Source organism: Lycium barbarum, chromosome 8, assembly GCF_019175385.1.
Source record: "Lycium barbarum isolate Lr01 chromosome 8, ASM1917538v2, whole genome shotgun sequence".
In the NCBI taxonomy this organism is placed as follows: Eukaryota; Viridiplantae; Streptophyta; class Magnoliopsida; order Solanales; family Solanaceae; genus Lycium; species Lycium barbarum.
Window position 1 is genome coordinate 5,316,417 of NC_083344.1, and position 25,283 is coordinate 5,341,699.

The 25,283-nt window shown below is 34.2% G+C and overlaps 2 protein-coding genes across 3 annotated transcripts; both read right to left on the reverse strand.

Annotated features, from left to right (window-relative positions):
• Nucleotides 1-6,475: 6,475 nt before the first annotated feature.
• On the reverse strand, nucleotides 6,476-13,021 carry LOC132605796 (ran-binding protein 1 homolog c-like). The gene is made up of 4 exons (XM_060319037.1): nucleotides 12,809-13,021; nucleotides 10,162-10,313; nucleotides 8,997-9,122; nucleotides 6,476-7,234 (listed from the first exon to the last, which is right to left on the reverse strand). The coding sequence occupies exons 1-4, from the start codon at nucleotides 12,973-12,975 to the stop codon at nucleotides 6,972-6,974; spliced, it is 708 nt and encodes a 235-aa protein (XP_060175020.1). The 5' UTR covers nucleotides 12,976-13,021; the 3' UTR covers nucleotides 6,476-6,971.
• Nucleotides 13,022-15,127: 2,106 nt separating this feature from the next.
• On the reverse strand, nucleotides 15,128-23,876 carry LOC132605795 (ERBB-3 BINDING PROTEIN 1-like). Of its 2 annotated transcripts, none has more exons than XM_060319035.1 (10): nucleotides 23,728-23,876; nucleotides 23,533-23,653; nucleotides 20,738-20,822; nucleotides 20,506-20,655; nucleotides 19,118-19,271; nucleotides 17,516-17,731; nucleotides 17,047-17,183; nucleotides 16,862-16,953; nucleotides 16,380-16,562; nucleotides 15,128-15,605 (listed from the first exon to the last, which is right to left on the reverse strand). In XM_060319035.1, exons 2-10 carry the CDS (start codon nucleotides 23,621-23,623, stop codon nucleotides 15,532-15,534), a joined length of 1,182 nt encoding a protein of 393 aa, XP_060175018.1. In that variant the 5' UTR covers nucleotides 23,624-23,653; nucleotides 23,728-23,876; the 3' UTR covers nucleotides 15,128-15,531. The 2 variants fall into 2 exon arrangements, with proteins under 2 accessions (XP_060175018.1, XP_060175019.1); XM_060319036.1 differs by having other exon boundaries at nucleotides 23,738-23,760.
• Nucleotides 23,877-25,283: the final 1,407 nt, after the last annotated feature.

A 25,283-nucleotide genomic window follows, 5' to 3' on the forward strand; every position in this document is an offset into this window, starting at 1 on the left:
AAGAAAGCTTTCTCCTCGTTATGTAGTTGTATCCTTATTTGTAAAAAGTGCTAGAGTTTAAGACGACATTTGAATTTAGTGTCTACAGCTAACAATGGAAAGCGTCAACAGATATTTATGTTTGAAGCCTTTGCAAAAGCTTTGACCCGTTGTGCCCTGCTAGCTTAGCCTTTTTTGTTTAAGTTTCACTTAACCCCCTTTTAACTTTTAAGGGGTCGTTTGGTAGAAGGTATAAGCTGGGATATCCCAACACTAATTTTATATCATCTTTTATATGGTATAAAATAATCTCAATAGATGGAATAAATTAGTCCCGGGATAATTTCGACTATCTACCAAATGGCCCCTAAGGGTTTAGAGCCTCCACTTTTTGAATAAGATTGATATTTCGCCTCCACTTTTTGAATAAGATCGATATTTCTCTCCCACTATTTTTCGTTGAGCTTTAGGATTTTGATACGAGGAGAAAAGTAGTACTCCTATCTTCTTTTCCTTTTTTTTGCTTCAATGTTTGATGAACAAAGCACATGGCCAAGGGTTACTTTCACTCATGGGGATCTTTCGGTTTATTGTTTGCCTATCCAAGTCAAGGGCAAACAAGTTACTTTGACGCCTATATGTTAATACAATCAGAGTTAATACGAACGCATTCATAATTCGCGTATAATGATTAAGCAAGGGGTATATGTCTATTTTAATTGCGAATTTGTTTCCCCATGCCCAGCTTCAAGAACTTGCTATATTCATTCCTATTGCAATTAAGAATTCCTGCATTTGAGTTAGGTTCAAGATTCATCGAGAGTTTTCAATTGGTGATCAATATAATAAACCTTTTTATTTTTTCATGAGCATATACGGACCTTTCAATTCTTCAGGGGCATGCTTCAACCATTTTACATCCGCTAGCTATAACCTATACTGCTACAAATGATTTAGTAGCTGAATTTTTGTGCAACTGGGTTTGCTTTAACATTAAGATGTAGCTATCAAGCTCTGACACTGGTGAGGTTGGAATTCAGTTTCTGGTGCAATTAATCATTATTTGATTTCTCTTTGAGATGATTTGAGGATTGAGAGTTGTTTATTTGATTTGAGCGTTAAAGAAAACGAAAAAGGGTCAAATATATAATCCACATTATACTTTATGTCAAAATATACCCTTCCCGTTGTGCTTTCGGTCCAAATATAGCCTTTCCGTTATTATTTTGCACAAATTTGCAGGGGTCAAGCTCATAATCAAATGACTTACCCTCTATGATATTTCCGACTCAACCTAACCCAACCCATTTTCATTATCTTGAGCTTGACACGTGTTCCTCTGATAAAATTAAGAACGAATTTATGCTAGACTATAATGAGACGGGTATATATAACCGAAAGTATGATGGGAGGGGTATATTTTGACCGAAAGTATAATTAAAAGTATATTTAAACTATTTCTGATAGTATAGGGGTATATTTGACCCTTTTCCATAAAGAAAATGATGGTACCGCTGCAGGTAAATCTAGGCCATTTTAAATACTCCTTTTGTCCCAATTTATGTGATGCACTTTTTTTTTAGTCTGTCCCAAAAAAGAATGATACATTTAAAAATAGTTTAACAGAAATTTTTTTCGTTTATCCATAAAGAAATGATTTATAGTCACACTTTATTTTTTTTTAAACTCCATGTCTAATCAAACTATATGAGCCGGCGGGAGTGGTTTATTTGTGCATGCAGTGTACGGCTGTCAAAAAAACAATGTTTTTAGGCCTCGACTCAATCTAAGGAAGCTTCGGATAGACCACTTGTGACAACACCAATTGCCTTTTGCCTATGGTTCACGAGGCTAGCCACTCTCAAGATTGAACTTTACCTAAAACATGCAAGAAAAGGTGGAAGATAGTATTGGTTCGTAGAACCTAAAGACAATATATATGTAATCTTTTAAAGCATATCTGTCTTCTAGTTCTTTCCCATATTCACGTGGGATCTCTGAAGGCAATAAGTAATACTCCAATTTTTTAGGCCATTGGACCTATTATTAACCTACCAACACAACATATTTAGACATGGATGTAATTAATTTTAGAGTTGTGAGTTTTGATTTAGGCTCCATCAGGGGCGGAGCCAGACCTTAGGGGTGGGTTCGGCCGAACCCAGTAGCTTTTGTCCGAACCATATATTTGTATTAAAGTTTTTGTCAAATATGTACAAATTATTAATTAAGAACTCATTAACTTTAAAGAATTAGAACCCCGAACCCACAGGCTTCGAATCCTGGCTCCAAATCGATGTATTAATCAAAGATACTTTCCTTTTAATAAGTGTACAGATTGCTTGTGATAACTTTAACTTAAAAGACAAATGCCGTTACTGTGAGGTGAGGTCGAGAGGACAAACTCCTTTACGATAATGAAATGATGCTTCAGATTTACTCGACAGTGGCAGTGAATGGCGTTTTCATCATATTATGTATGTATAGTTTGAGACAAATATAGTAATTTAGTATAGTTTGAGACAAATATAGTACTTTAGTACGACCACCCTGACTGTTCAAAAGCTAGAATATTCATCCAGAACAAATTATTTCCTTAAAATTCATTTGATTTTGTTGCATCTTTAAACTTAGAAGCAAATAATTAAAGACGTGAACGGGATACAGGTGACTCATCTTGTTTTGGCACTAAAATAAAGTATACTAGTACAGTACATAAAAGTAACATTTGCGGTCAATAATAATAATAATATTCATCCAGAACATAATATACTTCCTTAAGATTTATTGAGTTTGTTGCATCTTCAAGCTTACATACAAGCAAATAGAAATGTTCTTGGGATACATGTGATGCGGTATTGGGATCTTATGTTCTATTGGCACTAAAATAAAGAATAGTATGGATGGTACAGAAAACCATACATTGCGTCCAAGAATTAATTACTCCATATTGCGTCCAATAATTAATTACTCCATAGTCTTAAGAAAATTTAAAATATTCTCCCTCCGGTCCATTTTACTTGTCATGTTTTTTTTTTCACAAGCTTTTTAAAAAAAAAAATTAAAAGGTTAATTTGATTAAATTATCCTTATTTATTCTTTAATCTCAATTTAATACTACTCTCCATTTCACCACATTAATGTCTCTCAACATTTATTAAGTAAGAGTAAAGGTGGAACGCAATAACAACAACAACGACAACAACATTTAACAATATATCCAGTGTAATCTCACAAGTGAAATTTGGGAAGGGTTGGATGTACGCAGATCTTACCCTTACCTTTGAAAAAGGCTGCTTCTGAAAGACCCTCGGCTCAAAAGAAAAAAGAAAAAAGGACATAAAAATAAAAGAAAAGGAATTCGATGCAACTACAAATTGGACGGCAAAATAGTAAATCTAGTAAGATATAAAACAAATGCGCTATAGGTGTAATCTAATACTCCCTTTGTTTCAATTTGTGTGAATTATCTGACTGGATATGAAATTTAAGAAAGAAGAGAAGACTTTTAAACGTGGAGTGTTAATTAAGTCACATATATTTTGTATGACTGTAAATCATTGTATAAATGTAAATGTTGTCAAATATAGAAATGAGTCAATCTTTTCGTCATGGACTAATAAGAAAATAAGTTGACATAAATTAAAAAGGAGATAGTAATAGTTAATTATATCTTAATTTTCTAATACGATAACTATTTTGGATCATCTATTTTTAATAAAAACGATAAATAAAGCGGACCAAAGGAAATATATACCGTCATTAGCACAGTCACCTATAAGGCTATACCTGCCGTCGCCTTCACGAGATCTTTATTTCAGGCCCCTAATTATCCTTTCCATGTGCTTTGCTCTCTTTTTCATGCATTAGTCTCTTTCTGGCTTGTTTGACCTTCTGAATGTGAAAGCTGAACGAGAGATAGCTCATTCACATAAATAGTGGAGTAGTCTTTTCTCCGTTTTATAATAAGTGATGTTTTTAATTTACGCATATCTCTTAAGATATTATTTATTTTTAGAAAATTAAAAATATTTTTACTAACTTACCTCTAATAAGATCAATTTTTTTTTAAATTCTAAAACACCAGTTTATTTTGAAATAAAATGAAATGTCTAAAACACTATTTATTTCGGAACGGAGAGAGTAGTTTATGGAGACTTATGGATTGCGGACAAAAGCATACAGTAAAATGCAAAGATTGTAATACTTGAAATAATGGTCACTTGTTGACAAAAACGATTAATGATAATCACTTAATTATTTAATTCATATATAATCACTTGATTATTTAGTCCATATACTTTTTCTTGGGCAGATATTTGGGTCGTTACATTATAAATAGATGTATAGTATAAAGTTCTCAGTATAAAATAATAACAAAATTGTAGTATAAAATAATATTGAAAACGAAAAACCAACTAATTAATGGATTATTTTATACTATCAATAAGGTTAGCTGGTGGAGTGATAAGTATTTTTTCATCCTTAACTAGAGGTTTCGGGTTTGAGTCCTACTGGCTACAGAATCACCCTTGTCAGAGCATGCTTTTACCTCCGATGTGGAACTTCCCCGCGAGAATGAAGATTAGGGTCCCAATGCGAGTATTGAACACTCAGGTAGGAAACAAAAAAAAAAGTTTCTTTCCTACGGGATTTTAATGCAATTTTTTATTCATAAACCTTTACCATATATACTTATTACCAAGAAATCTTTATCTACTTCAAAACCACTCTTTGGTTTCACTACTCAACACCCATCATTTAGATCAACCAAAATGTTCACTTCTTCTTCTCTTCCTCCATCACCACCACCATTCCAAGTCCATAGCTCCTTGACACAAATTACTTCCAATCCTCTAAAGAACATCATCCATAATATTTTATCTTATAACAGCAACTTAATGCTAGCAGCAATCATAACACTTCTTTTAGTAATTCTCTTTATTTTACTTCTTCACATTTATGCCAAGTGGTTCCTAGTCCAAGCTCGCCATAGGAGTGCTCCTTTTCATAATTTTCATTCCTTCATTGTTGATACAAACTTTGCTAGTTCTCCAACAAAGGGTCTCGAAAAATCGACAATTTCTTCAATCCCTTTGTTTGTGTACAAAGAAGAAAGTTATGAGAAGCAGGAAGAACGTGGGTTGGAATGTATTATATGTTTGAGTTTATTTGAAGATGAAGATGTTTGCAGGAATTTACCTAAGTGTAGCCATGCATTTCATGTGGAGTGTATTGATATGTGGTTGTATTCACATTTGACATGTCCTATTTGCCGAGCTCCTGTCCTTAGTGACAAATGTGAATCCATGATTTAGTGTAAGCAGGATCAGAACGAGTGTGATCTTATAATATGTATGTACATATAAAAAGAGCTTCGAATTTATTCCTTCACTATATATACTAAATAGTTTGAGTTTATTCTTCATTATACTATGGTGTGATTCATACACCTACTATTAGGAATTGTCTCGTATATATTTGTTATGGTTTATTGGTTCTAGCATGAACTGAATTGATTCTACGTACATTTCAAAATACTTTTTAAGGAGAAAGGGTTGCAAATTACTCCTCTATGTATTGACAATATATGATCCAACTTTATGCTCATTAACTTCAGGTTGGAGCTCTGTTAGAATCAACAAAAAAATACAATACGATTTGCTAATTAGGTAACAGTATGAATGCCACCAAAATATAATACAAAATAAAATTAAGATATTTCATATAGTATAGTGGCAAATTTTTTAATCCTTTTCCCTATATTTTATAGATATGTTTATATTATTCCAGTCAACACTGAATCCATAAATTTAGCCTTAGATCCGACCTCTGCTTTAGTGATCAAAACAAGAAAAGTGCTGCTGAAGGAAGGTTCAGCACATTCTATGCTCTCTTTTTTCTTATTTATGTTTCTGTCTATAACCGAGAGATACCGAGAACTAACGTATGCATTGTTAACGATTCACCATCTTCTACCATTCTCTACTTAAATACTCCGTCCGGTTCAAAATTAGTGCACTCTTAGCCTTTTTGTTTTTGTTCAAAATAAATGTCACTTAGCCATTTTATTTTGATTCAAAATAAGTTTCCACTTATCTAATCAAGAATGAATTAACTTTAATTTTTCCAAATATGCCCCTATTTACTCGAGGCAACCAAAAAGCAAGAATCTTATTAATTAAGGATATTTTAATCAAAATACTTATTATTTTTGTAGGAGTTAGTATTTTTTTAAGAAGTGTGAAAAAGACTAAGTGAATACTTATTTTGTACCGGAGGGAGTACTAGACTTTTGGTTCTAGAATAAAATTCATAACATCCGACTAACCACACATCACACGTTGTACTCTGACCACTAAACCAAAGCCCAAGGGGCCTTCACATTTACCATTTTCTTTCTCTACCGTCGGTTTGGTGCATTTGGTTGAAGAAAAGCACATTATTGTATGTGATCTGATCATTATCTCAGTCTTTACTGGTTCTGGAGATGCAGTTGTAAATCAAGAATTGAGCATGCCATTATTTGAAATGAGATTGAGAAGGATATGTCCAAAGAAACACAAATGTGAACACATCAAACAATGATGCACTAGCATAGCTAGCAGCACCAAAAATTGTCCCCAACTATGAAATCAAACTGACGCCTTCACAGAAAAAAAAACTCAGAACTTGAAGCATGACTCAGTGCAAAGTCCATTGCATACACAAAATAATACTACTAGCAACGCCGACAGTTACACCACCCAGAAAATATCCTAACCAGAATACAGGACCTGGCCTTAAAAGCGAGACTCAAAAGTTTCTCCAAACATAAACACCCCTGAATGATAGACTAATAAAACCAAACAATTCCCAGTACCAATAACCCCACCTCAAGAAAAAACCAAAGGAGAATCCCTTTAACCACCTCTTGCACTTGACCAACAACACACCCAAATTGGTTGGCACAGAAATGGCATTTTGAGCCTCGAAAATCGCATGCATCCTCCTCAAGCTGAAGCACTTTCATCCTTTTTCTCTGCATCCTTGTCTTCGGCTTTCTCCTCCTTACCATCCCCTTCCTTGGTTTTGTCTTCGGCTTTCTCCTCCTTAACATCCCCTTCCCTGGTTTTATCCTCGCTTTTCTCTTCTGACTTTTTATCTTCAACAGTTAACTTCTCAAGCAATCCGGCAGCGGTAGATCCATCTTCAGTTTCCTGTTTCTTTTGTGATTCAGCAATCTCTTGAAACGTCTCCATGAAGGATTTGCAATCTAAGTAGAAAAATATATCAGATGAATAATCATTCCGGACAAGAGAAATGGGAAAATAACAGAGCAATGGTGTTAAAATTGATGTCAGGACACTAGTTGGACCTTTCTCACACAAAAGGTCGACAATTTTATAATCATATAAAGGTCGAATACTGTAACTCCAACCCCACAATGCAAATATGCAGCTGATGCATAATACAATCAGCTTAATACAGACCCCTAATGAATCATAAGGTTATCTTCACACTCGACCAGAGTGCATTCCACACCTTATAATCCAAAAACATTCATCAAGCCCACCAAAAAACCTATTTCACCCCAAAAAAAAAAAAAAAATATATATATATAATATTACTCATAACATATATTATTGACCATGATATTTCACTACCATAGCCATGGAGATATATTTCGATTCCATTGCCAAGTCCAAGCTCAGTTTTCTCTAGACGCCAGTTGCCAACAGAGACCTCAACAAAGAAAACATGACACAGATATTCTCAAGAATCTCAACCAAGCAAAGACTAAGCTTTGGGTGCACTAATGATTCTAGCATTTTGGATAATCAGTCATCAGCGCTTAACATTGTACATTTGAGTGCATCTATTTATGCAATTTCATATTTTAGGACTAAAAACTTCAAGTGCGCCATAGAAGTTTAACAATTTGCCACAGGTAGCTTGAAGAGACTTTTCTCACCATCTATCCCAAAAAAAGGACACAGACATTACAATCCCATCCACAGTACCTCACTATAGTTTGTTGGTATTATGGCCCATAAAACCAAAACAATGCCAGAGAGGTAAAAGGTAACAAATTACAGAAAGTTCCTAGTTGCATCTAAATAATGGTTAAAATTGCTGAATTTGAGGCAGGCTCAAGATCAGTGTCAATTCAGTGTAAAACAGTACAAGGAAAAGGATTATTTTTTCAGAAACAATTACAACAAATTCTCTTAAGGTTTACAAACAGTTTTTCCCTCTGATAACATTCCCTCTACCCTTATTAAAATTTCATCAGAGTAGACACACACGCGCATTTGCGAATATAGGCTTTAGTTACAGCATACCCAAGCCTGACTTTGTTTCTAAGAGTGAAACGATCAAACTAACAATAGGTAAAATATGGCAAGGAGGGGGGGGGGGGGGGGGGGGGGGGGAATTAACGTTCGAATGAAAATTATGACCCATCAGAACTTGAGAAGTGACTGAGACACATGCCATTCATGGTACATCTGAAATCCAGCACAATTCACTGGTAAGGTCAACTGCAAAAGTTCTAAAATTTGTTTGATGATACACCAAGATACTTTAACTGAAAAAGATGTCACTAATATGGAATATTGCCATAAAATGATACAGATATGCAGAACTAGAATTTATTCACACATAAAATGGCTGATTTTGCAACATCTAGAGATAAAGGAAGCTACTGCATATATTTACACCCCCAACCCCCACCCTCAGAGAAAAAGGGAAGCAACTGCATATGTAAAGCACAGTCAATCCTAGACATGGATAAAGGTTAAGGATTGCGGAAGGTTGACTGCCAGCATAGAAAAACATCCAATTCTGACAACTCCTCTAGATTGATAGTGATAAAGAAAGTTACTATTCTTATGCAACTAACAAGGTAGACAAAGCATTGATGAATGAGAAAGTATCACGCATTCCTTCACTAGTTCGCTAGGCCACCATCTAACTAGCCAGAAAACTTAGAAACAAGTAGATAAAGATAGTGATACAGAATTGAGATTACTCACTCTCAATAGATGCAAATCTGATGCAAAAAAGCTCATCTTTCAGTTCACCATCAGCAAAATCGGGTGCATGCCACACGCAAGACTTCTCATTTCCAGCATGTTCCTGAACCGTCATCGTTGGGAGAACTGGATCATACATCGAAAACCATATACTCATCAAGAAAAGATAAACCCAAAAACAGATGAGAAAAAGTGAAACTAAATGTCAGATCACCCAAGCAAATAACTGACAACTTAATAACCAATACTTCCTAATGAGAATAGGACAAAAGTTACTACCCCACAAACTAATTAGGTTCTGCTATAAAGATCCTCTATATTCATTCTACTTCATTCGAACATGTTTCATTAGAATACTCAGATATTTTTTCGTTGACAAATTAGCGGTCAAAACTTGAGATTCCCTAAATACATATCTTTATACAAACATACAAACTCTCTCCTTAACTCAAACTACTCCTGCTGACAGGACAATCAGTCAATAGATTATAACATGGGTAAATCTAATTTCAAAAAGGTTGAGAAATCTATATCTTACTTTACACTGAAATTAGATTCTTGATGCTCGTACTCCAAAAACTCGTCATCCTTTTTTTTTGATGAAGTAAGACGATGTCATTGATATAGGGAAACTGGAAGGTGCCATAATACAGAAGCAAAAGCCAGAGGGCTTTGAAGCAAAAAACATGTTAGTCTCCATTACATTAAAGCTATACTAGTACCAAGGTGCCATCTCTCGTCATCCTTTTAGAGATATAGGAGTCTTGGTCTTGGTCTTGGTCACTACCCAGTGTAATCCCACAATAGTGGGGTCTGGGGAGGGTAAGATGTACGCAGCCTTACCCCTACCTGGGTAGGGAGGCTGTTTCCGATTGACCCTCGGCAACCCTCCTCCTTTATCCGGGCTTGGGACCGGCAATGTGAGCGAGCTCACACAGGCGGAGTTTTTAGAGATATAGGAGTATAATTATTTAATACTTCTACTATTGCTCTATATATGACACTCTTTCCTTTTTGGTCAATTCAGAAAAGGATTGACAGTCCTTTTATGTACTTAAAAACTCCTTAATTTTAAAATTCTTACTTTACTCTTGATAAGATTCTCGAGCAGGAGTTGACATGAAAAATTGATATATTAAGGAGATTCTTTTTTGAAAAAACAGACCAAGGTGGTTGGCGCAGATCTTAAGGGTCTTGGATTGGCGCATAACAAGGCGAACTTTGCCGGTTTCCTTATGCTTCAATAGCTTCACAGTTCCAGCACCTCTCTCTTTCCACTGATTCCCATCTTTATCAAACCTATAAAGCTTGGCTTTCCTGCAAATTTTATTTCAAATTATAAGAAAATCATATCCGAAATCACACAAGAAATTAACTGCATCGATACTCCTACTCTGAACCTGTCATCGTCTTTAAAAAACCGACAGATAAGAAAAAAAAAACTTATTATTAGTTAACCCTAGAATTTGATCAACGGACAAGCGATGAACAGATAATCACAGAAAATTAACTGTATTGATGCTCGTGCTCTAAAACCTCCATCCGGAGGGAGTATTTAAGACAACAGATTTGAACAATTAGGTTATTAGTTAACCCTAGAATTATATCACTGGGGGCAAGCAATAAACAGATTTGACTGAAAATTAACTTCATAGGTAGAAAGTTCATATTCTTTGGTCATTGATAAACAATTTGTTGGGCAATACTCAACGCAATTACCACAAAATATACAGATTCCAAAATCAGTACAGAATTAAGCAATAGTTTCTTTCGAATATCAGTTTCCAACTTCCAACCAACAACGCGTAAATCTATAGGACACACACGCACATATACTTCACAAGCAATGCATTTATCAAATTCAAAGTGTATTCGTCCTTGGAAACGTTCGGAAGTGATCAATTTTTCATAGGGGTATTGAATAGTTACAGGTAAACGATTTGTGTATTCCGAACTCACTACTCGTTGGGAGTATTTATGACAACTTTGAACAATTGGATAATTAATTAACCCTATAATTGGATTAATGTATAGGCAATAAGGAGATTCACAAGTACAACTTCACTGGTACATTTGTAACCCGAACCCTGACATTCTTTTTTGGACAAAAGGGAGCACTTAAAACAACAGATTTGAACAATTGGATTATTAATTAACCACAATAATTGGAGAACTAACTGCAGTGACACTTGTAATCCATCATTCTTTTAATACGGAGTGAATATTTAAAACAGACATATTTGCACAATTGGGTTACTAACTTGAATTGTACTTCGAAGGCGAACCTAGAGTACAACATACGTGTTCAGAGGAATCCAGTGTTTTTGTCCAGGCCTATATATATACACATTAAAATAAGCTAAATATTCATAAATATTCGACTGTGAACCTAGACATTATTGTATTTTAAATGAGGTCGTTATACGAACCCATAAAACTTCAACAACCTGAATCCTCCTAAGAGTACAATTCGAAATTGCCCCATTTCTAATAGACCAAGGGCAAAATTGGTCTATTTTCTCTTATTTTGGAGAGACGGTTTGTAGGAAGGGTATTTTTGAGCTAGTTTGGCTGGTTGGAGGGCAATTTGAGGTAAAAACATAACAGAGGGTAAATCTGACCTATTTCAAATAGTTCAGGGGTATTTTGGCCCTTTTCCCTTGAAATTAACAGATTTGATCAATTGAGTCACTAATTAAACGCTAGAATCAGATGAAGTAACAAGCAACTAACAGTAATACGAGGAAAAACAGTTCAAAGTAAATCGGAAAATGAAGTAGTGGAAATGAACAAGACATGGCAAAACACTACGGAAAGCATGACATAACATTCTGAACAGTGACTAAAACAAAATAATACGCTTATCGCAGGGGCGAATTTAGGTTAAAAATATGGGGCTATGTACAATATTTTCTAGAATTGATCTAATATTGTTGTCTGGCACCCAGGGGCGGATCTAGAGCCCCTGAGGGTCCGGCAAAAAATTACACCTTATATACAAGGTATTTTTGTATTTTTATGTACATATATAAATTTTGAATACCCTGACCACAAGAGTAGGGGTTGGTTCAGTGGTTTAGGGGTTTCAAAATTCACCCTTGAGGTTCCAAGTTTAAACCTTAGGCACTATATTTTTATTTTTCGAACCCCTCAGTGAAAATCCTGAATCCGCCACTGCTGGCACCCATGCTCCAAAAGGGATGAATAGTTCACTTGATTGAATGCTGAGTTATTTCGCTAATAAAGGATTAGAGATCGATTCCCACTTAGTAATTTCTTTTTTCTCCCCTTAAGTAGTGCACCCATGTCCTATGGCCAAGGGAGGAGCCACATAGGGACGAGATCCGAACCCCCTTCGGCGGAAAAAAAACTCTATTTATACATGGTTAATTTTTTTTTTTTATTGTATATATAATCAGAGACGGATTCAGGATTTGAACTGGTGACCGGGGATTTGAACCCTGAGCAAGAGAAGCAAAGATAAAAGGGTCCATTCTCTGCCACTAAACCAGCAACACACTTATTAATGGGTTTCCAACTTGTATATCTTATATATTTACTGCATTTTTCAATACAAATACCGGATCCGCGCGAATATATGAGGGTTCCTGAGAACCCCCATCCAATGATCTAAATCCGTCCTTATATATACTAATGTTGAACCCCTTTGGCTTTTTACTTTTTTATATTTTAAGCCCTCTTGGTGAAAATTCTGGCTCTGTCACTGCCTCTGGCTAATCGAAGTACAAGAAACAGCAGATAGTAACAGTAATAAAGAGTAATATGAGAGGAGTATATATTGAAATAATTACAAATCAATGATGGGATTTTCGTTCTCTTCGCCTGTAGATACAGCAACTTGTTCGAGTTGAACAATTGGAGCCACCTCAGCTCCTGTATCTTCGTCATCTGCTCCGTTAGCTTCTTCTACTTCCTCCTTCTTTTCCCTGTGTTCGTGTGTAGGCTCACTGCTTGCCATTGTATCAGATGAGAAATACAGCAGAGGTTTGAATATCAGTGGGAAGAATGTTGAAGGACCAAGGGTTTATATATTACTCAGCTCCGTCCCGTAATAAGTGTTACTTCAGCAAAAAAATATGCATATTAAAAAATAAATAATGTAATATGAAGTTTATTAAGAGTCTGGTTGGATGGGCTTATGCCTATAAGCAAACAGTTTATAAGCTAAAAATAAATAAATTGAATAGTCTACTTATTTTTTTGGCAAAAAAAATAAGTTGGATAGAGCCTGTTTGGATGGGCTTATACCTATAAGCTGTTTGCAGCTTATAAGCTAAAAATAAATAAATTGGGGTAGTCTAACTTATTAAGTTAAATGAACCCAATTATTTTTTTGAGCTTATTTTAAGCACAAAATGACTTTAAGCTGGCCAGCCAAACACTCAAAAAAGCTGAAAACAGCTTATAAGCAACTTATAAGCAATCCAAACGGGCTCATAGTCTACTTATTTTTTTGGCTTATAAGCTGTTTTCAGCTTATAAGCTGTTTTAGATAAGCTAAGTCAAATGGGCCCAATTATTTTTTTGAGCTTATTTTAAGCACAAAATGACTTTAAGCTGGTCAGCCAAACACTCAAAAAAGCTCAAAACAGCTTATAAGCAACTTATAAGTCAATCCAAACGGGCTCTAAATTGCATTTATATAATAAAGACAAATTACTTTTTTCTCTTGATTAGAGCATGCACAGGTAATACTCTTTTAATATTGAGAATCTAACAATACCAGTATCATTTAGATGTTACTTTAACTTGTTAGTTTTTGTCTAAGGATAGAGTTGAAAAAAACAAGTCAATTTATATCTTGGTTTTCTAAGGTGACATGTATTATGAGATAATTTTTTTTTGTTAAGGTGACACTTATTATAGGACGGAGGGAGTAGGAGTTTTTGACGGGTTTGAATAGGTTTTTATTTAGCATTAATAAATATTCTTAGTTGAACCTTGACGTAACTGATAAAGTTGTCTCCATGTAACCGGGAGGTCACGGGTTCGAGCCGTGGAAATAGTCTCTTACAGAAATGCGAGGTAAGGTTGTCTATAATAGACCCTTGTGGTCCGGCTCTTTTCAGAATCCCGCGCATAGAGGGAGATTAGTGCACCGGATGCCCTTTTCTTTTACTAAATAAATACACTTGGTTCAAATACTAGGATCAAATTATTATTTTTTTATAATAAACAGACGATCAAATTACTACTCCATTATTTTGTGCGAAGGTGTTTTGGCCAATTTTCACATAAACAATTTCATGGAGCATCAATTATTGAAATTGAAATCTGAAACCTCATAATTATTTTTTACATCATTAACTATTTGGTCACGTCTTTAAAAAAAATTATTATTATTATTGTTATTTTTTCATAAATATAAGCATAATTAATTTAGTTATGAATGTAGAAATCATGTTTAAAAGCGAAAGAAACTAAAGAGTATGTTCAAACAGTATCAATTAACACACTCTGGAGGGAAAATTACACTTTTTTTCACACTTTTCGATTGATTATAATTATGAGATTCATTTTTTTTTTTCACATTGGATGTATTATGTTCTAGTTATTTTACAACTTAATGAAATATCCTTCACTGTTTTATTAGGAAAAGATGTGTCCCCTACACTTATGATTACTAGTTAGACTTTTAATCTTGACCTTAAGAGTGATGAGTAAGTATCAACTTAGGAAAACAGGGACGATTATGTAGTTTAGCTGTATGAACCCATTAATACATGAACATTAGAAGCAAGCAAAATACATTTCAATTAACTACAAATTAAACGTGTTTAGCCAAGCATCATGACCACCAACTGAATCAAAAGATCTAATTAATAAATGAACCCAAAATAAGTATGGATCCTGAACTGTCATAGGGACCAATAATGTAACAGATCAAGAAAGTAATGGAGATTAATGCGTGTTGAAGTTCATGCCATCTTTTCTTCTCAGTTGCCAAATTAATAACTCATTTGAAAAAGTCCTCTCTAGTTCATTCACTTTGATAAAACAATGGCACCATAATATATCACAAAACTCTCATCTATCCTTGTTTCTTTTGTTATGTCATAGCTTGCGCGCATCCAAATTATTTCATCAGGTACCTATAACCAACCAACATAGGGTATCAGATAACTCTGTCCACTAAATTAAGAAATGGGAAAAAAATCATCTTGTGAGTTTTGCTTCCACTAGAGTTTTATCTTTAAACCTCATAATTCTCTTCCCACTTATCGACCACTAGACCACACCCTGGAGCAACCCTCGTGCATCCTACCTAGAAAGTGAGAAGAGTACAGCACACTTATCTAAGCTTTGGATAATAAAAGCATTAGAAAATTGGAAACCCCACTGGATAATTTTAACATGACAAAAGTCTCAGGACAAGGACAACAACTGTCCATGCCCATCTTGTATAGCAAAAGGCCGCAAGAAAGATCCAAAACCACCTCAATAATCCCATATCAAATAACAATGAGAAACCAAATAGTTCTTGGAATTGAATCAATCAAGCACCATCAACTTATCAAGAATCAGCAACACTTGATTCTCCTTCCATAGGCTCAGCTTGAGATGACTCTTCTTTCTCACTTTTCTTGCCTGCTAGTCAAAAAGGATAGTGAATCAGTGATCATGAGAATTCAAAGAATTATCGATCGGCCACTACAAGAACGCCTTAATCCTAAGCAGTAAAGATCAGTTATATGAAGAGTCTGATTGGTTGTAATGTTCACGAGGTTGTATATAATCCGATGTTCCTAGAAATCTTCACCGCCCATGTCACTCCATTCTAATTCATCTCGAATGAATATTATGTAAAATAAATTAAAAAGGGGACAATAGCACTTTTGGTCACCAAGTTACTGGTATATTCTACTTTTGATCCTTCTGCTATACGACTCAACATATTTAACCTTCAATTAATTAAAGTGTGCATTTTGGTCCTTTCATGTAGACAACATGTTACATTTGGACTATTTATGAATAATATTAATGTCAAATATGAAGTAACGGTTACTCCAACACTTAATGATAAAGTGCTATCAACTAACTGTTCAAAAAAAAGTGCTATTAACTCAATTAAAAAATTAAAAAAGCACTAGAAACGTTCTCTACATTATCTGCTGGCATATAAGTTTCTGACAAGACTAAAAGATTCCTAGAAAATATTAGACCTAAATTAACACACCAAAACGAACAAAACTCAATCCCAACTAATTGATATCACCTACATAGGTATTTTTCTTACATAAAAAGCAATTACAGTCACGTTGTCAAATATTACTACTACATTTATCTCCAACAACATGCTTGTGTTACGAAAACTTAAACACTGCATTACTTCAGTTATTTTTCAAATGCTTTTCAACTTACCTTTCTTTTTCTTCCCGCCGCCTTTCTTCTTGGTCTTTACAGGCAGGGCTAGCCAGGTCTTGATTTCAGGTTCGTTGTCTATTGTCTTCGCAGGTGTCAGCTCCTGGAGAGCATGAGATGTGATCCTATCTGACCCGTTAGGCATCAATAGCACTGTGAATTTTATGTGAGCAACCAAATCACCTGCATTTCGTTACAAGAAAAAGTTTGTAAATACAGGGGACGTTAGCTGGAATATGGCATTTCTATGAGAATACAGAAAAATAAGAGATAATCACATTTTTGGACCGCTCAAAAGAATAATAGCCAGTAAATATATAGTATTTGTATTTTAAATATAAATATACATAATATATTTTGTATATTTTGGGTAGCGACCGTAATTACTTTTCAGCCGACGGGCCAAACATGACCCAAATTACAGCTGCTTAAGCTTAAACATGGCGTTATGGCGTAGAACAGGGCGCTAAAATATTACGGACCAGGTTTCTCATGTAGAACAGGATATGGCTGCAAAAGTTCATGGTTAACACATTCGACTAGTCCCAAACGAGCTCTTTTCTCCTCCAAATCCCTGTTACGAAGAACAAGGATACAGCATGATAAAACAACTATACTTACTACAGCACAAATAGTTAAAAATGAAAACATTGAAAATCATGACAACCTTGCTGTAAATGGCATGATAGGGAACTTCTGACTGATTTCGCTGAAGATAAACCTCGATGCTTTCATCTTCAGGTTGTAGCTTTTATCTACAGCTCTCTTGTAGATGGTTGTTTGTTTCTCGTCCAACAACTTTGGCTGTGAAATTTTGAAGGGCACAAGTAAGTAAATATTTGTGAGATTTTCAATGGTATAATTACAATTTTGGACTGCTCAAAAAATTAGCCTGCACATGTATAGGTTTGTTATATCAAGTATAAATATACATATAATATTCATATTGTATACATGAATGTACGTATACATAAATATACATATAATATACATAATAAGTGTATATGTTTTGTATATTTTGGCCAACGCCCGTGAATAATTTTGGCCGACGGGCCAAAAATGAGAAAAGACCTCTTTCAATTAATAAGATTTGGTGTCCATGTAATTGTCAGGCATCAAAAGTTTCAGCATTTTACCTTTCCTTCACCGGTGCTTGTAACAATGTCAATTGAATAGACCTCATTCTCCTCAAACTCTGCCTCGTCTACTCTGGTATCAGGATTGGACACACTTAAGACAACTTTGTTTCCATCAATCACAAACTGCTTCATTTGATGGCTCAAAACACCTTCAACGATCTTGCAGTCATATGCTGCAGCAACTTTCTGAATAGCTTCTGTTACATCCGAGTTCTGCAACGTCAAAGAAACTGAGCAACAAATATCTACAGAAACTAGTAGCTATAACAACAGTAGCTAGAAAAGAACTATTGAGATGAACTGTCAAAACAACAAGCATAAGATAAACGGCAAGCTGTCATTAATCTTGAATATAAATCCACCTATTTAGCATTTTCAAAACACTGAAACAAGACCAAGGCATCAATAATTAACTCACACAGCATATTGAGGCCACTAGAAGGAGACAATAGCAGTCTCAAACAAGTTGGGGTTGGCTATATGAATCCCCACTTCATTTAAACTCATTTCTTATCATCATAATACTAAATAAAATAAAAGTAAAAAATAAGCTATATACATATATAAAATAATACTCCCTCCGGATCAAAAAAAGAGTCCACTTAGCCTTTTTTTCTTGGATCAAAAAAATCAAAAAAAGAGTCCACAAGGCAAATCAAGAAAGAATTAACCTTGCTTTTCCATATTTGCCCCTATTAAGTGTTATATGATCAAATTCCAATGCTTATTTAATTAGGGGTAGTTTAGTCAAATTACCTATTTTTGTCTAGGAGTTAGTTTTCTTAAGGGGTGTGCAAATGACTAAGTGGACTCTTTTTTTGATCCGGAGGGAGTAATATTAATAAATAGCTAAATAATAATATTAGAAGCTCTCTAAGGGGTCTAAACCTATTCATAACTAGTAGCTATCACCTATATGGATCTTTTTCTTCCATTGTGTCCTATCTTTAGCTAAATCTGCATTGATATACTTCTATTTTTACGAAACAAATTCACAATTCTAAAACATGATCATATTGTTATAAGTAACCACCACTTAATGACTACTAGGGGATTAGGCATTCAACTAAATGATCTGTTTTCCAAGTTTTGAGACAAAAAGGTCATGCTTCTAGAGCTAGGATCTGATCTTCAAATTTCACTTGGATGCTCAAGTTTGAACTTCAAATCCACTTTCCTAGCACTATCAGACTGGGCAGATGGCAATAAACATCCTCCAAGAGGCACTTAACAGACCTACCCACATATTCACCACATTCCTTCTAATCAAGCCCACCTAAAGGCTATAAATGCAGTACTTTTGAAGGATCCGATACGCACCCGTCGACATTTTGATAAGATAGATAACAATATTTTCAGGTAAAACACACAACTAATCTTTAGCAACTGGCCCTTGACCAGCATTGATACTCATGCAGTCTACATAAGGGAATGATAATTGTTATTGCGAACCGTCCTATACATATAACTATATAAGTGGTGATAGCTGAAGTTTGAAAAGCTCAACTTGATGCAAGATAACGTTACCCAATTCCTCCAATATATAACATCAAATATTCCAGCGTGCCAGAATAAAAAAAGATTTAGATTAAACATTACCTTCCTTCCTGGTCTCACGAGCCTCAGAGCAACTTCAGCAGCTGTATTAGCAGCCGCAACTACATCAGCTGCTCTACCAGTAAAAGGTCCTCTCTGGAGCACATGTGTATGAGCAACTACAGCAATAAAGCCATCTATATGACACCCCATATCACTGCAAAAGAAAAAAAAAATTACCATGTCTTACTTTTACAAACAGCTTATTTGATTCCACAATATAAAAGACAGTCAAGTTATCAAAAAGCAGCTTCATAATCCGCATTAAACAATTAAACCTTAAGGGGTCGTTAGGTCGCTGGCTAAGAAGTGAGTTATTCGTGTATTGAAACCAGCATAACTAATACCATGTTTGGTAGTATTCAGTTGCTATGTATAAAATTCTGCACATCAAGTACGGTGTTTGGTTACTAGTTTACAACCCGCATAACTAATACACCCTCCGTCCCAATTTATGTGACACACTCTCTGTTTTACTTTGCCCCCAAAAGAATGTCACCTTTCTATAACTAGAATCAACTTAACTTTAAAATTCCCCTTTCACCCTTGATTAAAGGATTTATAGCCACACAAATGTCTAACAGTCTAAGGTTTGTTTTAGACCACAAATTTCAAAAGTCTTCCTTTCTTTCTTAAGCTTTGTGCCTAGTCCATTGGTGCCATATAAATTGGGACGGAGGGAGTGCATGTATAAGATATGAGGGAATCTATGTATTATTTATGAAGGGTAGGAGATGGAATAAGTAATACATGAATAACTAAACCATGCATAACTCTATTAGAACTGGATTTGGAGAAAAATAAATTAACTACATTATAAACAGTTCTTTATTTTTTAATTCATGGCCAAACTTCACGCACAAACTACACTTCTCTTTCCTACCATGCACAATCATGGCAAGAATTTAAATCACCTCAAAATGCTCTAAACTATTACATATGTTGCTCGGACTCGGTGTCGAGTGTCGGATACGGGTACGGATCTAGAGGTCGGATTCAGCATAATCTATATTTTAAGATTCGGGGGTACGGATCTAGGTGCGGATACGGGTGCGGAGATTCGGCTAAAATAATTCAAAATTATAAGAAAAATAACTAAATCTATGCCTAGAAATAAAAAACAAAAATAATTTTTTATAGTTATGTTTCATTTATAATTAAATTTTAATTTTTAATTAACTTGAAACTCTTCTAGATACAATAAGTGTCCACTCTTCAAGAGCTCTCCATTTCTTTCAATTTAGCCTCAAATTTTTTCTCAGATTGGTCCATGGATTTGGTCAAAGTATCCAATGTCATTTGACCAGATCCGACACGAATCCGGTGTCGGTGTCGTGTCGGACACGGGTGCGGCAGCAAAAGTGAAGGGTCCGAGCAACATAATTACTTACATCTTCACCATATCGCCTTCTTCCAATACTGTCTCATCACTAGAGAGTGGAGAAAAATGGCAGACGGTATTGTTAACTGAAATGCAGGTCGGGAATGCCACGCCCCTCTCAATTTTCTTCTTCACGTTCTTGTACATATTGCCTGTTTGCCTGTACCAGAATTCACTCATAAACACCAATTCTGAAATAGAAAATCTGATTTCGAAGATATAAAAAAGAGAAAAGCTCATACTCTTTGATATAGGCATCTCCTTTTTCACAAAGATCAACTATCTTTGCCTTTGGTTTGCATTCAAACACCACCAACTGCAGAGCCTCTGCAAAATCAATAGAAAAATATCAAAATTTAATGAGAAATTGATATAAATAGCCGTCCACCAAAATAATAGCCAGCAAATGTATAATTTTTGTATATTAATGTATATTATACATAACATATACACATTTTTTATACAAAATAATGTATATTTTTTGTAATTCTGATAGCAAATGTAATTACTTTTGGCCGACCAGCCAAATGTGTAACTTGCCCAAATTTAATACCCACTTTATTTTATTTTAAAAGATATAATTACTGATATCAAACTGTTTATTTTCTTCTTCCTCTTTTGATAAAATATTATGTGTGGAATCAACCTTATCTTTCACTACCATCTTTTACATAGTTTGAATTCTCTATAGTACAAATTTCGTAACATTAGCAGTGATTTTCAGTTATCGGATAACCCAAATGAGAAACCACATTTTTAGGGGGTCAATTTTCAATCCAAAAACCAAAACGGGTGTATAGAAACATGTAAATATTCTATTTTTAACACACAATAAAGCAAAAAATGACCAAAAAGAATGGATAAAGAACAAAAGGGGTTGAAGAATATTAACTATGGAATCAAACTGTTCTTTTACTAGACTTTTTACATAGTTTGATTATTTTTTAGTACAAAAGTTCATAACATTAGCAGTGATTTTCATCTATCAGATAACCCAAAATAGAGAAACCCCATTTTCAGGGGAACAAATTTCAATCCAAGAATCAAAATGGGTATACAGAAAACATGTAACTACTCTATATTTAACGCGCAATAAAGCAGAAATGACAAAAAAACTAATGAGAAAAAGAATATTAACTGTTGATGATTTCAGCAGCATCATTATAGTGTTTCGCAACAGTTCTTATACACACGGTATACAACATTATACAAACATTATATACTTACGGTAAATAATGTGTCTACCTCGTATAAAAGTGAATAAAAGGTGTTTAAGGAAAAATTAGGCTAAACCAGGTAATTAAGGAAACACAGGGGCTAAACAGGGTATATATTCTTTCCTAGTAGACATAGAGCGTAATTTTCCCAAGCCCCATTTTCGAGGGGAAAATTTTCAGTCCAAAATCAAAACGGATATACAGAAAAACATGTAAATATTCTTTACTTAACACACAAAAAAGCAAAAAAATGACCCAAAAAAATGAGATAAAGAACAAAAGCGGTTGAAGAATATTAACTATGGACTCAAACTGTTCTTTTACTAGACTTTTTACATAATTTAAATACTATTCGTAAAAGAACAGTTTGATTCCAGTAAATTCTATTAAATACGATTAACATTAGCAGTAATTTTCAGTTATAAGATGGGGGCTTTCAGGAAGACAATTTTCAATCCAAAAATCGAAAAAGGTATACAGAAAACATGTAAATATCCCATTTTTAACACACACAAAAAGCTAAAAACGACCAAAAAACGAATGAGATAAAGAAAATAACCCAAATAGAGAAACCAAGGGGACAATTTTCAATCCAAAAATCAAAAGGGGTATACAGAAAACATGTAAATATTCTATTTTTAACAGCTCCTCGTAGCAAAATGTCGAAATTTAATACCCTCTTTGTTCCATTTTATATGATATCGTTACTATTTAGGTGCCAAACTGTTTATTATCTTCTATTTTTTGTTGATAAAATACTATTTGTGGAATCAAACTGTTCTTCTACTTCTACTACCATCTTTTACAAAATTTGAATACTTTTTTGTACAAATATTTGCAACATTAGCAGTGATTTTCAGTTATATCCGTGGGCACAATTTTCAACCCAAAAACCAAAAGGGATATACAGAAAAACATGTAAATACACAGCAAAGACAAAAAAGTAATGAGATAAAGAAGAATATTAACTGTTGACAATTTCAGCACCACTTTTATACTTAGTCACAACATTATTTGAATACATTTTTGTACAAATTTCATAACATTATCAGTGATTTTTTGATGACATGGGAACCCGCAGCCGCTACCCTTGGGGTGCGCACAGGGTAAACCAAGCTCTTGTGCAATAGCTCGCAAACCATACAGGGGAGATAACCCGCACTAGCCCTGCTGTCATAAGCAGAGGGTTTCGAACCTGAGACCACCATTATAAAAGCCCCATGCTCAACCAAGGGAGCCACCCTTGCGGGTAACATTAGCAGTGATTTTGCTATCAGATAACCCCAATAAAGAAACCCCATTTTTGGTGGAACAAAATTTCAATCCAAGAATCAAAATAGGTATACATAAAACATGTAAAAATTCTATCTTTAACACAAAAAAAATGACAAAAAAGAATGAGATAAACCCCATTTTTGGTGAAACAAAATTTCAATCCAAGAAACAAAATAGGTATACATAAAACATGTAAAAATTCTATCTTTAACACACAAAAAAATGACAAAAAAGAATGAGATAAACCCCATTTTTGGTGAAACAAAATTTCAATCCAAGAAACAAAATAGGTATACTTTACATGTAAAAATTCTATCTTTAACACAAAAAAAAATGACAAAAAAGAATGAGATAAACCCCATTTTTGGTGGAACAAAATTTCAATCCAAGAATCAAAATAGGTATACAGAAAACATGTAAAAATTCTATCTTTAACAAAAAAAAAATGAGATAAACCCCATTTTCAGGGGGAACATTTTCAATCCAAAAATCAAAATAACATGTAAAAATTCTATTTTTAACACAACATAAAGAAGAATATTAACTGTTGAGGATTTCAGCAGCACATTTATACTTAGTAACAACTTCTGGACTTGTTAGATCCAATTCCTTCTCTTCTCTTTCCTCATCCGACATACTTAATCAAATTACTCAACTTTTACAAACCTGAAACAAATAAAAATGAAGAAAGAAATGTTAGAAACAGTGAAAAGGGTAACTGAAAATAGCAAAGAACAAACCTGAATATACTTGGGTTCTTGATGGAATGAAAATAGAGGCAAAAAAAAGGGTTGAGCTAGGGTTTTGTGTTGAGTTATATATATAGCAAAGTTATATATGTGACTATTTTTATGAATTTATTATTATCTGTTTGACAAAATATGTATGGTATGGGGAGACAAGTGACAGTTTGGTGGTGAGTACGTGGAATTTAGTGGTACCATTAAGGAAGAAATTGATATGGTGGTGACGTGGATGGTTTTGGCATTGAAATGTGTCAATATCGAGGAGCCGTTTGGACATGGTTTGAAATCATAGTTTGAAATCACAAACCATATTTTTTTGGATGATTGAGATTTTATCTCATGACATGAAACCATGAGATGAAATCGCATGTCGCAACGCTGATTTCATCTCATGGTTTCAAATCGCATATCCAAACGCCTATTGAGTGTTCGCTTCTCAAGAGTTAATTTGACTAATTTTCGGAGCTAAATTAAATTATATTAATTTAATATTTCGAAACTAAAATTTAGATGTTCGGAAACTATATGAAAAATGATATAAGTTGCAATTCTTCTCATATTAATATGATGAAACAATACATCCTAAAATGTTGCTCAAAGTTTATACAATTTGACTCTCGAGAAGCGAAAAGGGACAAGTAAAAGTGGACGGAGGGAGTACTGATAATTCCTTGGCACATGAGTGTTACTTGAATTGCGAATTTATAAAAGATAATTCAAGGGAAAGGCAAATGCTTCATTTTAAGTGTGTTTTTAATCTTTTAAATTTGGTCCACACTAAGTATTATCGTTTTTAGTCTTTTAAATTTGGTCCACACTAAGTATTATCGTAGTATAAATTAAGAAAATTATTAATTATGGTTTTCAAATACATCCTACTGTATTTGATATATACAGCTTTTTAAAAATACTTTTTATGCTTGAGAAGGGATAAAGAATAACTTAATCAAGTACCTTTTATAATTAATGCTACAAACTAGTATAATTTTAATAGGTGTGCTGAAAAAAAAACAGAGAAAAAGCATACAGTTTAGTTTCTTGATGGAATGAAAATGGAGGCAAAAAAGGTATGGAGGCAAAAAAGGTTTGAGCTAGTATACCAAAGTTTACAGATATGACTCTGAGCCTTGGATTGGCTTAAAATAAGCAGCTTATAAGCTGAAAACAGCTTATAAGCTAAAAAGAAATAAGTTGGGCAAGCTAACTTATTTTTTTTGGTTTATAAGTTGTTTTCAGCTTATAAACTGCTTTAGATAAATTAAGTTAAATGGGTCCAATTATTTTTTTGAGCTTATTTTATGCACAAAATGACTTTAAGCTGACCATTTTGAGCTAGGGTTTTGAGCTAGTATACCAAAGTTTATAGATATGACTCTGTTTGAGTTTATGTGTATTGGGAAATTACAGATGGGGAGATAACTGACAACGTGGTGTATTGCATGGCATTTAGTGGGTCCCACGTGTGAAGAAGTTGACATGGTGACGTGGATGGTATTGAAATGTGTCAATATTTGGGTGTGTAAAGTTACAATTTATTCTCCAGCACACGA